General features: G+C 39.9%; 1 protein-coding gene across 3 annotated transcripts in view; it reads left to right on the forward strand.

Moving 5' to 3' along the window:
- The window catches only part of thsd7ba (thrombospondin, type I, domain containing 7Ba), a 225,895-nt gene that overhangs the window by 112,295 nt on the left and 93,793 nt on the right, over positions 1–19,807 (forward strand). For all 3 annotated transcript variants that reach the window (XM_074659769.1, XM_074659768.1, XM_074659770.1), the window contains 2 exons: positions 3,505–3,663; positions 12,045–12,245. In XM_074659769.1, coding sequence (XP_074515870.1) covers positions 3,505–3,663; positions 12,045–12,245 — 360 coding nt within the window. The remainder of the gene's footprint in view (positions 1–3,504; positions 3,664–12,044; positions 12,246–19,807) is intronic.

Genomic DNA, 19,807 nt, shown 5'->3' on the forward strand with positions numbered 1-19,807 from the left:
ATCTATAACCATGCTAGCAACCTTGTGAGGCAGTAATGTTCACACTAGAAAATAACTGAAGACCAAATTACTCCCGATGAGCACAGCAGCATCGCCGCCATCGATGTGTGCCTGCATGGGTGAATATGAGGAACTGTGAATGGCTTTGTCCAACTCAGGTTGAAAAGTACTCTATTACCATTGGTTTTTACTGATAATGTTTATTAGATCCTTATCATAAGAATAACAATCAATCACAAAAGTAGTGCTGGTTGGAGGTGGTTATACTTTACAGAGAAGGGAAATAACATTTTACATTTAATACAACGCATTTATTACAACAAAACTAATTTCCTTTTTAGATAAGCAAATTTCTATTTGGCATCTTTGTGAAATTTCCCTTCTTTGAGTGCACTGTATAAGATATTTGTGTAAAACAATACGACTTCCAGGCAAGGCCATAATTATTACCCATCGCCCCTGCTGTTTATGTGCTTCATAAATGTTCATCAGGAAGGGGACCAACAGCTGCCTTCATAGAGATTTCATAAGAATCGTAGTTAACACATAAATGGTGCAAATGTCACTCAAAAACTCTGCTACTTTCACGCATTAATAATTTTAGAATGTATCACAAAAAATGGGTATTATTAAAGCCAAAGTTTAAAAGCGGTACTTATTTTAGTGTATTTAGTTTTACCCCTTTTCCCCATTAATGTTAGTGCGGGAAATCTAACTGACTAAATCACTTTAATGTGGGGGTGGACACAGTGACTTGGAACACAGAGGGATGCATTATATTGTACAAGTATCTGTGTAATTGTGTCTGGCCTGGGTTGTAGCGGAAAATGTGCACTTTCATTTTATGAGGTTGAAGACTGTGGCTGATACAGAGTTGCAGGGCAATGCGTTGGATCGAACATAGCGCATCAGCTGTAGTATTAAAGGGGATGAATTGATTTGCTTTGAACATCGAGCGGAACTCGATCATCCCTCCCTCTTATGAATTATGTTATGTTATTATACATTGTGTGAGTATCATGCATATTTAACAAGCTGCAATAACATGTAGACAGATGGAATAAGATAATGAAGTCAGTCAATGCAGAATAATCAAGTTAGAGAAGAAGACTGTAGTTAGTTAGAGAGAGCTCATGTTGTGGTTTTTGTTTTAAAGGTTGAGCTGACAGTCTAAGCTCGGTGTAGAGATGGTAATTGTCTGGCCAGACCGCTGCTTCTTCTTCTTGATGAATGATGCATGATGAAACCACAGCTCCTGAGGGATAATGAACTTTGACCTGAGAGTTGTAGAAAACTTGCAGGATCGTAACTGATCACACTGTATTTAATATATATATTATTTAGAGCCATTTATTTTTTTGAACAGGGTAGCACCCAGTCTCTCTCTGCCCGCTGAGCGGCACTGAATGCTAAAGTTACTCGCGTTAAATAGCAGTCCACTTCCTTGTTTTGGTACAGTCGGCTTTCACACCTGATGCAAACCGTACCCGAGTACACGTGAACCGACTCCAGACCAACTTTTCAAGTGGACTCGAGTACGGATCGATGAACCGTGCCCGAGTACGGTACGGAGCGTTCACACTAATCAAACGAACTGGACTTTGGGATCATGTGTACTCCGGGCATGTGTCCCTGATGTGAAAGCACCCTTAGGCAACACTCTTGTACAGCTGTTTACAGCTGAAATGCAAGATTTATACGTGCATTTCAAGTGATAACCCCCATATTGGACATTCATTTATAATATATCAGTCTTTCAAGGTAACATAATGAATAGATTATTATCAATTGTTGGTATTGTTTGTTGGCTGAATTGATTTAAATCTTGTATCTATGATATCCCTTCGGGCCTCCTCTGAACCAAATCAGCTCAGCTGGTCTTTAAGCCTTTATAATGTTTGCTTTTTTTTTTTGTTGTATTTTTGCTGTAAATAAAACCCAAAGGATTATCCAGGTTTATTTGTTTTTTTGTTTTTATGTGAAACCAAAGTAAATTCTTTTTGGTAAATGCGTGAATATAAATAGAATTGAACAAGCCAGAATCACCACGGCAAAAGTGTTACTGAGTGTTTTTCAACTCTGAATGGCTGTGCTAAAAAAAGTGATATAATGATTTGCATTTGAATTCCAATTAAACAAAATGAAACTTTTTACGCTTATAAACTCAAATCAATAATTAGAAGAAAAAACAGCATGCATACCAAGTATTTAATTTATCTTTTTTAATTAAGCACAGCGAGTAGTTTTTAATGACTTTCAACTATAAGGTCCTCACTTGCAAATCACACTCTTTCCCGCCTAATAAACATAATCATTGATTTAATAATAACATATTAATTTGACCGTATTTCCATATTTTCTTATAGTATACTCTATGAGTCCCTGGGTTGCTTCATATTGTAGCTGAGCTGTTCAGAAACCTGCTGGATCAGAGGTGTATTTGAACAGTGAATATGTTAGCTGAGAATAGAATATCAATTCTTTGAACCGATGGATGTGAGGGACAAAGATCAATACGTCAACTGTAATGTTTACCTTGACGTGACCCGCACCGCCTTCGCTAATGCAAACAGATGTGGCTGAATGCCTTCGATATGGAGAGCTACTCGCTCTGGTAATGTGGAAAACAATTTGCTCTCATGTCTACCGCAGTAATGCAGTTGACAAACACAAGAAAATCACAATTTACGGAACAAAGCAGAAAGATCTGTTCCATGCTCTTCTTTATGAATGTGGTTAAGCAAGCATCTCATTTTGACAAAGAGGATCAAACACCATGTAAATTACTTTTGGTGAGAAGACAAAATGCACGATGGACATTTAGTGAATTTCTCTTTGGGCTCTCATTTAAATGGAAATTTGCCACTCAATGATGTGCGGAGGTGCATCAAAATGGAATATTAGATTGAATAAATCCCTGTGTTGTGGAAAGGCAAAAAAAGCCCCCTCTCATTTCATGTGAGAGACTAATGTCAGAGCCTATTACAGGTTGCCGAGCTTCCCGTGATCCACAAATGATACCAGCCATGAATTGGTTATACCGTGTCTTGCCTTAGTATCTCCCTGTTCAGCTGCTGTTTACTCCCTTAGCTGGTCGCTGCCCTCTTTTTAATATTCTCCTGAGCCACATATGAGATGAGGAGAGCAATTCTCCTTCTGTTCTTTCTTTTTTCTTGCTTTAGTTTTTTTATCTAAATCAACCTGCTTCTCACCACAGTGTACAACACTAAAAAAACTGTAGCCTTTTCTAATAAATACACTCCTGTCTTCACTATCAGAACTAATATACATCCACGCTTGTCAATCCTGTGACCGATGCTTCTTCATCTAGCACCTACTGCTGTTTGCATTCCAATTCCACACATATTACTTGACAGTAATCGCACACACAGACACACAAACACACACACACACACACACACACACACATCACCGCTGCCTGTGTGTATCTGAGCTTGACTTAAGTCCGCTGTATCCTTGCCTGTGTTCCCTTTGTTTGTTCAGTGTCCAGGCCTGTGAATGCCAGGCTGTGCGCTGGTGAAGAGCCCCCCTTGGCCGTCCAGCAGTGCTCCATCCCCTGCCAGCACCGCTGCCTGCTGTCCCAGTGGTCACCCTGGGGTGCCTGTCTACACGACAACTGCAAAGAACCACAGGGGAAGAAAGGTATGATGGAGGAAATTGGATATGAGATTGAACAAGCTTTGGCTTTTGAAAGATTTGCAGAGCCACATGTAAATGTTCACACAGCGGTGTGTCATTGTAGAAGGCAGTCAATGACATAATGTATGAGACATGTTTTCAAAACAAAGAATAATTATCCTACTGTAGATATTGATGATAATGTAAGATTTGCACATCACCTCCGGGTCTGAAAAGTGAAGCCAATGCAGAAGTGCCTTAAACTTGCATTTTTTTTCTAACAGTGACTCCTCTAGTTGCGAAAAGAAGTCTGATTGTATAGAAGTCTATGAGAAAATGAGCCTACTTCTCACTTGATTTATTACCTCAGTAAACATTGTAAACATGAGTTTATGGTCTCAATCGGTAGTTTCAAGTCTCTTTCAATACAACATGATGTTCATTTGGTAAATTATGGTCCCATTTAGAGTCAAATAGACCATAAAGCAGGGTATGCTTTAGGGCGTGGCTACCTTGTGAATGACAGGTCACTACCATGGCGTTTTCCGGTCTGGGAGTTTTTTCATCTTAGAACTTTAACCCTTTCACAGTGTGTTTTCAGTTCATTAAAGTTAATTATAACATTTTGGTCGCCTAAAAACATCTTATTCAGTGTTCAGTTGTACTTGGCTTTTCCTTCTTGTGTCACTTCTGGTTGCAAAAAGATGGCAACGGCCTAAAACCAAGATGGCGACAGCCAAAAAACAACATGTTGATGGCCAAAATGCCGAACTCGAGGCTTCAAAATGTCTATTTCTTATACACAGTACATCCCAGCAACAATATCTGATGCCATAACGAAGTTGTAAGATAACTGCCGACCACTGCTCGCGCTGGTTATAATCAGCTAGTTTGTGTGCAAATTGGAAAACAAATGATAGCAGCTTTAACAAGATGTAACAATCCTAGAAAAAGCAGATCAGGGTATTATTTCAAATGCCCAAAAAATGTTCCAAGATGAGCTGCATCATCCTTCCAACTGTCTTCAGTAGCAGAATGCTGTTCTCTCAGAATCATGTCTGACAGATGGACGGACAGAGGGATGGACACAGGCCATCAGGAAATATATACTACGGATAGCTAGCTAACAAGCTGATACGATTTAGAATACAAACTGATATATGCACAGATGGGCCGGTGGTGAAATCACAAGCACTCTGTCAAAAAACAATTAACCGTTGAGCTCTACTGCAGACACTGTAGTACATTTACAATCAGCTGTTCACAGCAGTTGTTGCTGAGTACCTTCAATATGGTCAACAAGGGGCTTTACACTAACCTTGTTTAATATATTAAGCACTGCACGCTGTTTTTAATGCCTGAACAACAGATTGTGTGGAGCTTTGGCAACACTGAAGCTGAAAGAGAGAGAGAGAGAGGCTGATGGAGGCTAAGAGAGGGAATGACAGCGCAACAGAGCGATGTCAGAGCAGGAGACGGAGGCAGTGTATGTTTGAATTGTAAATTGTTTGTTGATAAGCGGCAGGCTGAGAGGAAGTGCACTCTGGAAGAAGACAGTACGTGTACAAACCGCAGCAGACGAGAGACAGAAAGAGAGCACACCTGTAGTTCAGCTCTCAGTCCCTGGGCGGGTGAGAGGAGTTACAGCAGATAAGATGCTTCCTGTCTGTGTGTGTCTGTGTGTGTGTGTGTGTGTGTGTGTGTGTGTGTGTGTGTGTGAGGTGTGCTCAAGTATTCAACGCGCTCGTGCTGTCTGAATGTTCTTGTCTTTTTTCACAGGTGAGCGAGTGTCATATCTGACTGCTTTAGAGAGGCTACACATTGTGTGTGCAGCATAGTGTAGTGTCTGTGTGTGTGTGTGTGTGTGTGTGTGTGTGTGAGTCAGTGGTGGAGCTGTTAGTGTGTTAGCGCTGTGCTAAAAGGGCAGCGTGACCTCATCCCCGCCATGAGTAAATGTGCATGAAAGCCCCCCGGGGAGCGACTGAAGTGTGGATTGTTCAGGTCAGTGCCCACACTCTCCAACGCTGGATCTGTATGAGATGAGCCGGCTCGTCTCACAGACAGTGTCATTAATATATTTCAAGGAGCGGGGGAAACACAGCATCTGCTGTTTCGCACAGGGCTCTCTTGTGGCACGGCGTCTTTTGATAGCATTCATAAAGATCCACAGCCCACAGCAGATAGAGTATGAAACCAATAGAAAAATCACTGGCAGTGAGCTCTGTTGCCTCTGAAGCAATGAACAGTTATTGAGTAGTAGGGCATTGTTATGATCCTCGTCGTTTCGCCCGTGGTCCTTGAGCTGCCGAGAATTTCTTTCTCTTATTGAATGTACACTTAGCCTTTATGTTTCACAACATCAGAATAAACTGTGATCCGTCTCTAACCGACGGGCCCGCGGGATGCCGGCGTTCAGGTAGAAGAGCCGACCAGCCAAGATGCTTATGCCGCCCCGGCTTTGCTCTCCAGAAAATTACAAATTTAAATTGCCTCGCAGTAGCTTTATGTGCTTTTCACATTTTTTTCCTGTTATCTTGGCCTATCACATTTTGCAGCTATGTGGGAAAATGAATTGAACACGGGGAGGTTAGTGGATATAATTTTAGTAATGCCTCTACTAGAAGTCACCGAGATGGAGGGAGGGAGTGCCGAACATCACAGGATGGCCCTTGTTTCCCTGAAATGAACCTGGTATGACCGAGAAACCTTTCAATTATTAATATCCATGGGGGCATGCCCACGCCAAATTGTTTTTTGTGGTTTGGATGTGAGCAGCAGTAAGTGCTCTGGGCAATACTGCCATCTCTGGGAACACGGCTCGGATCAGGCCCCTGAACTGGTGCCTCACACCAGTAGTAGATGGTTTGGGGATGTAATCTGTACAGTGGGCATCATCCTGGGGTTAGACAGTTCAACCTGTAGAGGGAAATAAAGTGGGACCTTGTCTGCCAAGTGTCAGAGTCCGCTGTGGTAAAAAGAGCATGGCTCAAAACAGAAAAGCTGATGCTGCTCAAGTGTCATCGACATTTACTCGGGGAGGTGCCGGAGCCGAGAAAAAGCATTTTTATCCTACCATTTTTCATCTACAAGAATATTTGGAGAGCTCGGTAGTTGATAGAGACTCTAGATAAGAGCATGAGGTGTCCACTCGCCTTTTCATGAAGAAATATATGCTTTATGATTGTTCCAACCTTGAGAGATTCAATGTTTTAGAGGGGAATAGTAATCAAAATGTGGGCCAATTTGGTATTGGATTTGGTAATTGGCTTAATGATAATGCTTGTGTCAAAATTGATCATTGTGTCAAAGTTGATCATTTAATTAGACAATTTGCTAATCGCATATTCAAACCATATTTCGAGCCATTTTATTGTTCACTTCCTGTTATATCACATTTTAGATCTTGCTGCCATTGTCATTTTATCTATTAAAAACAGAACATATCATCCAACAAGGTATCTATGGACACAGATGATCGCATGTAAAAGCTGCCTAGCCACTGCATTAGCAACACTAAAGAAGTATCAAGGTAAACCAAGCAGAAAGTACATTGTTAAAAGGTTTAAGATGCCACTGGGGAATTATTTTTCTCTCTACACTTTCTAAAATGCCGATCTCAAGGCTTCAAAACTGCACTCCACAAACCGATTGGTGACATCACTGTGACTACGTTCACTTCTTATATACAGTCTATGCTTTCTCTATATTTACTAAAGGCCCACACTCAAGTTTTGAGCAGGTGAAGTGGAAGAAAATTGACAAAGCTAGACACTGTTAACATATACTGTATATAGATATCTGTTTTTGTGACAAAATATGGGAAGAGGGAAATGTATACGAATAGCTGCGACAACTGATTTGTTATTGCCGATTGCCTCAGAGGAAATCCTGTCTGAACTTTGATGGCAACATGTGTAAAATCAGTGGCACTTTTTTATCAGACAAACACAGAGAGACTATAGCCAGGTCCAATCAGATAAGTCAGTGCTGGCTCTTCTTACATGTAGTTCACACAATAAAAGCAATTTAGTGACAACTGGAAGAATACTGTAGCACATTGTACAATGCATGTAAGGTCACTTTACCACAACAACACACAATCAAAGTCCAGCGATGCAACAGAATATTATTTTTCTTACATTTACACCTACCGCCTCCTTAGCCTGCTTGAATGTGTATTTCTCCTGACTATCAATGTCTCTCTCTCTCCATTGCATTGTGCTATGATTGCATTAGTCAATTAAAAACGTATTAAGAAGGCCTGCTTGATTCTGTTTATCTGTTTACAACAATAATCCAGTCAATATACCATATACTATACCAAAAGTCTCCCAGACCGAAACTCTCTTTTTGTTCAGCCGACAACATCAAGCTGTTTTCAACTAATCCTCACACATGTTCGGAAAAATCGTAAAATTGTAGTTCCATTGTTACCATTATTCAAACTTAAGCATCAGTAAACGCTTTAATTCGATCCATTGCTTTCCAGAGATGCGTAAAATGTAACTGTGAAGTCCCAAGTTGGGCTGAAGACCTTTATCACGTCATTCCCCAATTAATTATCCTCCCCACGCTGCTTGTCACTTTACAATAAAGCCTTGAAAAAATAGCGAGGTTAAGAGAGGAAGCTACGCTGTTATACCACACTGACACATGGGAGACCAGATTTTATGTTTCCTTATTACTTCAAATTGCAGATCTTTACTGCTTATTCCTCAGGCTCTCATCTTTGCAATCACTGCTTTTCCTCTTTCAGCACAAAGTTAGCACACGAGTCCGTTTCATTCAAATTCATGATTTTGTTTTACTTAACATCTGAGCAAGACCATCTGATAAGATTAACTTCTCAGCCTTGGGGCTTGATTTTAGTCACATTATATTTAAATTACATCATAAGATAAATCAGATTTGTCTGTCCTCTGCTTAGCTGCTACCGTAGGCTACTCCATATGTAATACAGTTCAGGATTTTTCCCCATACCCACAATTGTAAATTTTTTTGTAAATCTGGTATGTTTTAACACCTTCAATGTTGGACTATTGCTATGTGCTGGTTATTCACTTTCTAGGATTAATACGTATAACAATTCTAGATTGTATTTGAGCTGAAATGAGCAGTTATGATGGACCTTTCATTTCTACCATACAGAGCTGTTCAGTAGGTGCCAGTGTGGAGCCACTACCCCTCAGCTGGCAGCCCCCAATTTAGTAACAGAACCAGCAGCAGCGGTAGCGAACAGACAGCGAGACTCAGTAATTGGAGAGACAGGTGTCATTGTGGAAGACTTGCCAACCACTGTAACTTGACCTCAATCACTCACACTTTCCCACTTTTTTTAAACACCTTTTTCCTTTGCCGTGCCGCTTGGCTCATTATCTCCCTCACTTCCTCTCGTCTCTCTTCTCGCTTAGGAAATGGTATCCAGGTAGAGCTCTTTTTATTTTTATATTTTTTTTATTTTTAGTTTATCAATTAGTCCCTCCACCCCATGAAATATGGGCTCATATTTGTCTTTTATCTATAGAAAAGAAAGGTAAAAGGTGGGTGTCATTTGTATGTTTGTTTTGAGTGTTAAAAATGGGATGACAATTGGTTATTAACATCTTTTTATAGGTTAACCTTTTTCACTTTTAGTTAACTATTTCAGGCTGTTCTCTGTTCACTGTTCATACTGTAGCTGTACCTACAAAAAGTAATGCACTGTAATTTTTATATATCCCACGAAATTATTTAGCATAAATCCACGTAATTGCGAAACAGGAAGTATAAAGAGCAACAAACGCCGCATAGGGAGGAGGTCGGGGTGGATGGTTGGCTCAAAAAACACCGGACCACCCAGGAGACCGCTGTTCATGTCTCGTGTGAAACCAGAAGTCAGCGTTGATTTATTTGTCATGTAACTTCTGTACTCCGTAGCTATTTTAACCCAAACCATGATCTTTTCCTAAACCTAACCAAGTAGATTTGTTGCCCAAACCTGATCAGAAGACAGAAGTCTTTTTTGAAGATAGTATGCAATTAACATGCAGAAATTGACATGTGTTGCTGGACATTATAGGAAAACACAAAAAAATGAGGAATAACTTTTCGTAAGATATTATATGAACCGTATGAGGATACATTTAGTAGTTTAGTAACTTAGATCTACATGTTTAACAACTCATTGGCATCTTTCCTTTCTTTTTAGCTTCACTTTATATGTGTGCTCATTGCATGAGTATATTTTACTGTAAACTACAGTTAACAGCATCTCGTTGCAGCAGGAAGCAACACATTTTGGATGCATGAGGGCATGAAAATGGGAATGGGAAAATTGGTTGAAAAAAATCAGGATATTATAATAGAAATAAAAGAAAGTCTTTATACTATGTGCATTTTCTTTCCTTTTAGATGTAAAGACGATTTTCCAATTGTGACTTTTAAGTAATAATAAAATATGGCTAATGATAATAAAATCAGTACGCTAACAACAAGACAATATAATAATGAGTATCACAATACTAAAGAAGCTTAAAAAAAAGCTGAAAATGAAATGTAAAATAATGTTGCATTTTCAAACCACTCATCGTATCACTGACAACTTTCTTGAAGTTTTTGTGAAATATGACAGTGGCAGAAGCCTGGTGGATGAAGAACCAGGTGATGGTTGTCATTTTGAATCCCCAGACTGGCTGGGATAAGGGATTGAAATGAGAAAGTCCCAAATTCACCAGCTTTTAGGTCCATTTTAGTCCTCTCTTTGGGTATATCAACACTTTTATAGCTGTTGCATATATCTACTATTTATTTAACAACATAAATACAAGGCCAAATCCCATGAAAATAACCTTAATTTTCAGTATTATAATAAATACTTTCCTTGTGGAGAAAGTGGAAACATATTGTGGGTCTCACTTTGCACCAAGCTTTTTAATAGACCATACTGTTGACAGCTTTTAGTGCTGAAATTGAGTCTAATAGATGCAGCACTTGTGTCTTTATTACAAGATATCTCATTCAGTGCTAACAAAGGCGAGTAACTTAACATATGAATAACAAATCCATACCTATAACAAGCCTAATTTTAGTGTTATTATACCTAAAGACAGTGCCTGAATGGGACCCCAAAATTTTGCAGTTTCATGAAATGATCATCTTGGATATATGGTTATCTATACGCATATCTTGGTAGTATATCCCAATCCAAATGCATTTTGTATGCATTTCATTACATACGACATACACTCCCACCGTTTGTCCATAAATGTATTTGATCAACAAAAAAAATGTTATGTAGCTATATTTATACAAATCAAATTGTACACACATGTAATATTGCATATTTGCTACAATAAAACCGAAAATATGATATCTGTTCCCAGATAATGAGAAGGAATACCAAAGGCAGGTCGATAATGTATGGTTAAGACTGCATTTATTTAGCTCCAGTCACATGGAGTTGCATCAAATGTCACCTTGAAGTACAACATAAATTGAGTGTATCTGAAAATCTATGATTTAAATCTCCTCCTTTATCTTCTTGTAAATCAACATTTCCCCCTTGTAATAATGGCATATGCACAGCATGACAGAACAAAGAGGGAGAAAATGCATTTATATTGTTGCATTAGCCTTCAGTGCTTTGTAGTCATATATTTTTTGACATTCACAATTGGATAAAAGCAGATGAATGCCATGTAAGAGCTATAGTTGAAAGATGTGCACTCAATATAGTGCAGCAGTCAGGTGCTCTGTGCCCATGTTGCAAAGTGTCACTGCCACCACAGTAGCTGGCAGCTGACGGGGGAGGCTCGGTGTTGGTTGGTGCCGCAACGAGTACCGACAGCCTCGGAGTCATTTGCACCGCAGCTAGCGCCGCAGTTACAACAGCAGCAGCATTCAGAAATCACATTTTAATCTATGCAGCTGTCTGCACCGGCTCCGTGCAGGCTCGCTTCTCAGCTGCGTCTCACAGGCGCAACCACGACCTGAAGCACAATTGCTTAGTGCTTGTACACGTCTTTTCAGACGGTGGGTAGACTCAAGAGGTGGCAGTACGCAATAAGAAGTAAGGGTACTCATGTGGACAAAAATCAGAAGTGCAGGCACTCCGTAAAGAGAATTGCAACACATTTTTGCTGTGTAAAAAGCCCATAGTGGCCTGGCACCGACTCCTCCACCGTTTTCTTCTTTCAAACTCCTCATTATTCATCTTTAATTCCCATGGTTATGAGAGAGACATGGTAGCTTTTATTAGGAGTTGCTGCTGCTGACTATAGCATACTTGATGTACTGTATGGATTGGCTGAGAGAGGTTCTGTATACTTTGTGTGAAACAACATGCTCACAAGTTGCCTTCACTTTTGTACAGGAATATCAATCGCTTCTTTGACAACCTTTTGCCTCCCCTCCTCGTCTTTTGTCAGGTTTCAGACAAAGGAGGAGAGAGGTGTTGTGGGAGTCCAGCAGTCCTCCGGAGACCTGCCCTCATCTGGTGGAGTCCATCCCCTGCGAGGATCCCGCCTGCTACCTGTGGCAGGTCCAACTAGAAGAAAGATGCATTCCCAGTAAAAGCTCCTGTGGTCCTGGAACTGCAGCCCAGAATGTGACCTGTGTCAACTCTGAAGGTACAGTCCTCAATACTAAAGGAAGATTTTTGATATTTTGGGAAATGTGCTTACTGGCTTTCTTGCCAAGAGTTAGATGAAAAGATTGATACCATCCTTAAGAGGTGCTGGTATTCACTTTTTGTTACTTTTCTAAAGAGCCAGCCTAGCTCTTTCCCTCTATTTCCAGTCTTTACAGTATGTGAAGCTAGGCTAAGCTAACCACCTCCAGGGTGTAAACGTGAAATTAAAGTGGTATTGATCTTCTCATACAAGTCTTGGCAAAACAGGGAATAAGGATAGTTTTCAAAATAAAATAAAATAAAATAAAACAATTCCTTTAACAATTTATGAATGTCATAAAATGACCATCTGGATTTCCTGTATAACTCTCAGCCATAGTCCATGTGTTCAGCTGTCAAATTATTGCAGAACAGACCTCCACAGATCTTTATAACTCTCTGTTCAGATTTAGATGACAGCTATGATTATTTGTCATTGCTTAATATTAGCATGGGTTCATGTATTTTCTTTTTATACAACTGTACCCCATGCGATTCTTGCAGAAATCTCCAAACGTCAGAAGTTTTTGAAACCAAATCACAGCATGACTTTTTCTATGGTGTTCCTCAAGGTCTTGGTGTCTTAATGTGGTATTTTGGAGATTATTGATCATTTGTATCAATTCTCAAGTGGTAAAAAATGGTTAAATTTAGCACCAAATCTGTGGTGGTATCAACCCATCAATCAATCAACAATTGGTATCAACCCCACAATTGCTGAAACAACTTATGAGACATTAGTGAGCATGGGAATGGACATTATATACTTCTATCATAATGTTTTTAGCCCTTTATACATGTTCACAATTTATTTTAATTCATTATTAATTAATTCATTAATTCAGTATTATTTCTGATTTATGACTAGAACAATTTGACACATAGTGCTGAGCTGTATCTCAAATTAATCTTCAGGTTCCCAGCTTTCAGATGATGTACACCACTTCTATGTGACATCTACTGTTGACCTGCTATCTCCCCCTAAACTCCCCCTGAACGCCCCTAAAAAAAGACAAAAACAGGTATATTGTGGGTCTCAGAGGGTTAAAAAGGTGCTAACCATGGACACCAATTCAACTATATCTACAAGTAGCAGTACAATTCATCAAGGCCATAGTAGAGCCATCAGTGCTGTGGTCCAGACATATAATGTTTTCAGTAGCAATGTGATGCATGAACTATCAGGTATAATGTGATCCATTGTGCTCAGCCATATCACGTTGGGTGATAGGAACATCAGCGTTAACCGAGCATGCATTATTCATGCGGGTCTATCATCGAGTTTATGGGCACAGAAAACATTGGCCTGATTAAAAGTCAGAATCACAGCTTCCTGCAGGCATTAATTGCTCATCTTCATAGATTATAAACCTAATTGCAACCTTTTTTGTCTCTGTTTTATTATTCTGTCACAATGGATCATGTGTATGTTTATCAGGAAGGCAGTGGAGGGTCCAAGTGTATTAGCCAACAGGAGAGTCTAATGAGTTTTGACAGGACAACCAAGAACGCGAGCTTTGGCGAGTTTGAGGAGAAAGGCTTATGAAATCATCTGCGGCGGATTTATTGTTTGAGGATTTTGACAAGTTGTTCACTGTTGCTTCCTTAATTGGCTGATCGGACTTCCCATTCAAACACGGTGAGTTATTTTCACACAGTCACAGCAGTGTCATGGCCAAGTTGCTCAGTTATACAAAATCCTGTAAGAAGTTTGTTCTTTTCACACAATGCCACTGTGTAGCATTGATATAGATAAGGACTACAAGCATTACTGAGAAAGACGGTGTGTTTCGCAATCTCACAGCTAATGTTGTATGAATGAAAAACTTTTAAAGGCATGGCAGGAGAATGAGCATCTCGCAACACCGAAGTGTACAACAGCCGACATCTGAATTCATCCTAATGTCATTTAAGACTTTTTGAAGTGCAGTTTCTGCACTGTGATGAATTAGAAAACCGAACTGAAGCTTTTCAAAGAGTGACATTTTTAGATTTTTGAACAAATAGCCGATTTAAAAATCGAAAGAACTCCTGAATATGAAGACTTATTAAATATTGCTAAAATACCTGTAGATAAAAAGGCAGAAACCTCTTTTAAAAATGAATTAAAAGCGAGATACACCTCTCTGTGCGCTCAAATAAACAGAGATAGCTTGATTTGGGCTCTAATGTTGGAAGCTTTATCAACAAAAAAGTACCAAAATGTCTCACATCTCTCAATAGACTTCATTGGAATCGGGAGTGAGGTGGATAAGAGGGTTAATGGTCCTAATTAGCATCCTTGGGTTGTGAGGATTTGCAGCAATACGATGTGAGAAGTATTTTGATCTTTCTTGTTTTACAGTGTTGTTTATCTCTTTTAAAAACTCTTTTATGGCATTAAAAATGCACCATAGTTTGGAAGTCGTTTCCGTTCAGCACGTCTACACGCCCTTCTAATACACCAGACACAGTTATTGACCCATGGAGGTGGTTTTGTTAAAGTAGGGCATGCTTTATTTCCAAGGGGCATTGTTGCATGAATTTAGTAGCTAGCTCCTCAGCAGAACATGAGATCTCTTGCGGATCAAGCTGCTCAGAAGCCTGATAGGTGTTACAGAAATTCTCAATGGTCTGCGAAGTGATGGGTCGAAAGACTCGAGGGCCTCTTAGAGACCTCAGGCACTAGATGGACATTGAAAAGAACCGCAACGTGGTCAGAATCTTGCACGTTGATATCTGGAGATTTTCCGGATTAAAGCCATAAGTGAAAATAGGATCCGTCCGTGTTGATGGGTAGGGCCAGAGACATGCTGAGTACAGTCAAAAGTATGGATACGATCGAGGAACTCAGATGTAAGTTTGTCATTCTGGTTGTCAATTGGGATATTGAAGTCTCTTAATAGTAAAACTTTCTCATAGTTGGTGGTAGTGATGGACAGTAAGTGACCAAATTCTGTCAAAAAGTCTCCCCTTGCTTTCAGAGGGTGCATAGCAAGCCAAAAAAGAGAGTAGGGTGGGAGGTGGTGAATGAGAGTAGTTCAAAAGAGATAACATTTCTAACAGCAGTAGGTGAAGATTTTTGGCCAGCCTTATAAATGACAGCAAGTCCGCCTCCTCATCCAGATAACCTAGGGCAGTTCCAAAATGTATATCCGTGGAGACATGCCTCAATGAGAGGAACATCTGTATCTGACCAAGTTTCGAAAAACAAAATCTAAAACATGGGAGGAAATAGAATCATTGACAATAAAAGACTTCCACAGGCAACAATTTAAAAATGAATTACTAAAATGACTGGCAGACTCAGTATTTATGGTGATTAGGTCAGATGGAACCCTCCTGTGGCTACAAATACCGGTCCGATTTTTGAATTGTCTTGCTGTATAACATGCAAGAATAATTGAGACCTGCGAAATAAGAGGGGAAGCTTTACTAACTGGTCCGTGCCTGTTATATTCAATAATTAAATGAACGGAACTGATCACGGTCACCTGAAGAGAGCGTTTCATGTCTAGAAGGTAACCCACAAGTTGTGAAACGTGAGAGATGGTTGAGGTAAGGCATTGACCTAGAATGGTTAAGGTTAGGCATTGACCTTGAATAGTTATCGTTAGGGTAGGTCGTCGGGCAGCAAGTCTTGCAAAAGTGTGTGGGTTACCTGCTAGACATAGCCAAGAGAGTGAGGGGCTTGACTGGAAATGGGCAGGTGCACTAGACTGGCTAGGGAACGGTGGAGCAGAGTGCTGTAAACAATAAGATATGTTTGCCGTTAGCAGGAAAGAGCCAGCTCCATTTGGGTGGAGGCCCCCAGTAAAGCTGTCTACGTTCCTAAAACAATTTCAAATTGACAATGGAGGCCACATCGTATCGCTACAAGCCGATGACCGCCAGGTGTGTAGGCTCAGCAGGCGACTGAAACGACCCACAAGAGTGGGGACTGGGCCAGAGATATAAGCGTGGCACTTCTGTGTCTCCAGGACCTTCAACAAGTGGATAAAGTCCAGTTTGAGCAGTTCCGACTGATGATTTGGGATGTCATTTGTTCCCACACCACGGACAACAATTTGATCCAACCTTGGATGGTCCTGCATAATCCTTGGGATTCTGCTGGCTATTTCCTGGACTATCAAATCAGGAAATCGGAATGTTTTCGCTGTATTCATCCTGACATTTCAGACTAAGGAGTCTCCTATGATCACAGTCGTGAAGAGGGATGGCATGGGAGGTGTACAACGCAGCGCAAGATGTGGTAGAGTAACTAACACCTCAGGGTTCTTTCGGAGAGCCAGTCCAACTGTTAGTGTCCTATGGTGTCCATAGATGAAGGAAAATGGAGGCCTCTCCATAGTGGAAGAAACTCCTGATCGTCAAGGGCGTTAAATCTGTTGACCAGCTCGACGTCCCAGGATGACAAGATGGAACAGGGACTCTTCTTGCTGTGTCTGCTCTTTCGAACGTTGGTCCAGTGCTCCATTTGCTGGGGGGTAGAGCTAACCAGAACCTTCGGTCTAGCACCTAGTTCACTCCAGGGATCTCCAGCCTGGAAACGAGCTGGTTCTGAGCATGGCACACTAGAGTCGAGTTCAACCAAAGCCACGATAGAATGAGCAGGGCCCATGCTAACCAGGAAATCAAGGAACTTCTCATCTTCATTAATCCGATAAAGGATGGATATTCTTCGTTCCAATTCTGTGACTTTCTGGCTAAGACAGAGACAGCTCGCACAGCCAGGCGGCGAGGTAAGTGGCGGCATGCCGGGCTGGCTAAATATCTTGTTTTCCATTGAAATGGTGGCGTGGCCTCAGAGTGAGTCTAACTCAATGGTAGCTGAACTGCATTTGAAAAACAGGTTGTTACATAAAGTGTTCAAATGCTGTTATATTATTTGATAAATACATGACACATGAAGCCTTTTCGACTTCAAGATTTTTGTTTTGAATTGTTCTGATAAAATATGACGTGAATGAGAAAAGATGTTTGGCAGGCTGGCAATCCTTGTGTCAAGGATGTGACACTGCTAATGGTGTCGATTCATTTTATTCCAATAAAAAGCACCATGGACATGCTCATTATACCTAATAAAACTCACACCAAGTATTGTTCTAAAAACCTATTATTGAATTTAATGAAGTGAATGGTGGATGGATGGAAAAATAGACGATGAGATGGACAGAATAAGTTGCTCTGATTATTAGTTTTCTCAGTGACCCCCTTTGATCATGGTCAAGTTTTTCTCCAGATAGAATATGCTTTTAGGTATTTTTTTCTGTTTTGCTTGATATATAAATTCTGTAGACCTTGGAGAAAGCAGCTGCTAATTATCAGTCTGTCTGCACTTTCAGACTCAACATATTCAAGCTCTCCTTCTAAGCTGTTACACAAGTAGAGATGATGGACATTTTGTCTTTGCAATACTGAAATGTTGAAGAAGGCAGACATGCTTCAAGGTAATTCAAGGTATAGCCCGTCACAAAATACTCTTTAAGGTCAGGGTTTATTTAAAACTGCAATAACTTCGAAAAGATTCCCAGTACGCAAAACAACCCCCATGAAGAATATATATAAACTCATTTAGTACACAGTTAAAATAAGATATGAAAGTGAACTGCCTGCATGTTGACCTGGCCTTCTCCTACTCCTCTCTCATCTGATGTCCCTCAGGGTGAATAAGGAATATAAATAGCCAAATAAAGAACATAGAGGCACTTGACATTATTACTGACATAATCTCATTATTCTACACAGATTCAATTCAATACCACAGCAATCTGAATACCAGCACCCTCACTATAACTAAGCTCTTTGTATCATAGTGGGTCCCTAGTTTAGAAGATGAGTAAACTGTTACATGTACAGTATATCTGATATCTTAAAAAAAATATTCCTACAGTATACAGTTGCACCAACATCTAGAGAATTACGCTAGTGTAATTTAGTATTTAATTTGGACCATTCTTTGAAGTTTGGTGATTTTTATTCATTTGTGAAAGGGCTGTTTTGGTATAAGAAATAAAAAAGAAAACAAACACAATTCAGGAAAACATTACATATGATTTAAAGAAATTATTCAGTGGTGCATTAGGAGTCTGACATTTTGGTACATTGTATATAATTCTCATGAAATTAAAATTAAATAGAACAGTCTGAATTTCAGTGAAACAAAGTATCGAAATCTACGGACAGTTATAATTATAGTTTTTGAAAGAAAAAATTAGGGGCCGTACACATGCCAAGTCTTTTGCATTCAAATGCTCTTCAGATGCGCGGCTGGCGCAAACGCGGAAGCGACATCGTCGCCGAGATAAAAAATAGTTAAACTTTTGGAACACTTCAGCGTGCACCACGTATCATGTGACAAGGAACAACCAATCACATTCGGCAGATAGCTTCACCCTATCTGTCCGAGGACGTCACAACATCTGGTTGAAAAGGTCAGCCAGCTTGAGACAGAAACATCGAGCAGTAAAGCTACTGTGAGGGATTTACGTTGTTGGAAGTGGCATGTGTACGGCCCCTACAGTGCTGGACTCCACCATGTATCAGGTCTTATAAGCAAAGGATTGAACTCAATACACTGTTTTTAAAATAAATTGTATATTTTAAAACAAATAGTCACTACAGTATGAACCGTCACTCATCCTAGATATTTTTTTTATTACAGCTTCGATCAAAGTAAGTTAAATCCAGCCCTGGAAGTGGATTGTTAATGACGTTATCTGCAACATGTTCGGGTTCCTGTGGTTTGGTTTCTGTGAAGAGTTTCCAAAAATATTTTACAGTATTTTACAGTTCTGTGGAGCAAGCAATGGGAGTCTGAAGCTGCTGTGGCAGGAAGGTTTAGACTGACTGTGGAGAGTATAGTACCTGCATACATAGTCACTGTTGGCTTGCTTTCAATCATTTTCGCTGCTGCAGACATACAGGTGGAGAGTTAGGAGTGACATATCCCTGCAAGATGAAGGGATTGTTTACAATAATTACAATAATTATTATGTTGTCATAAACAGTAAGCTTCTCTGATATTTGTGGATGCTCATATCTTTCAATAGTAGCAGTATGCCTTCTAATCATATACATAAATTAGCTAACCTGTCTTAGTCTAAAATCTGATTTGATTTTAACTCTGGAGTTCAGAGCTGTTTATGGATAAGAAGTGAAATGTATCTGGAAAGTAACAAACAAAAAACAGGCCTTGTTTGTTGTTTGGGGAAAGACATTGGAATTCAATTGGAAGGAAGTTTCTAGTTTCACAGAGTCCCCATTTTAAGCTGAAGCTTTCGATCTCTCATTCATTTAAAACTTACATTAACCCTCGACTCAGTCATAAGAACATTCACACAGCATTTGGAGCTTTGGAACTAAACCTCTAGAGTCATTTACCTCACTGTGTAAGACTGGCTGAATCTAAGTTGTTTTCAAATTACAGTTAAAACTCACCTTCTATAACCTGGCTTGTTTCATTGTACGCTGTTAATTATATTGTGCTTACAGTCTGTTGTCTACCAGCCCTTTTAACAGGGGGAAATGTTGCTCTACAAA

Source organism: Sebastes fasciatus, chromosome 14 (assembly GCF_043250625.1).
Source record: "Sebastes fasciatus isolate fSebFas1 chromosome 14, fSebFas1.pri, whole genome shotgun sequence".
Lineage (NCBI taxonomy): Eukaryota > Metazoa > Chordata > Actinopteri > Perciformes > Sebastidae > Sebastes > Sebastes fasciatus.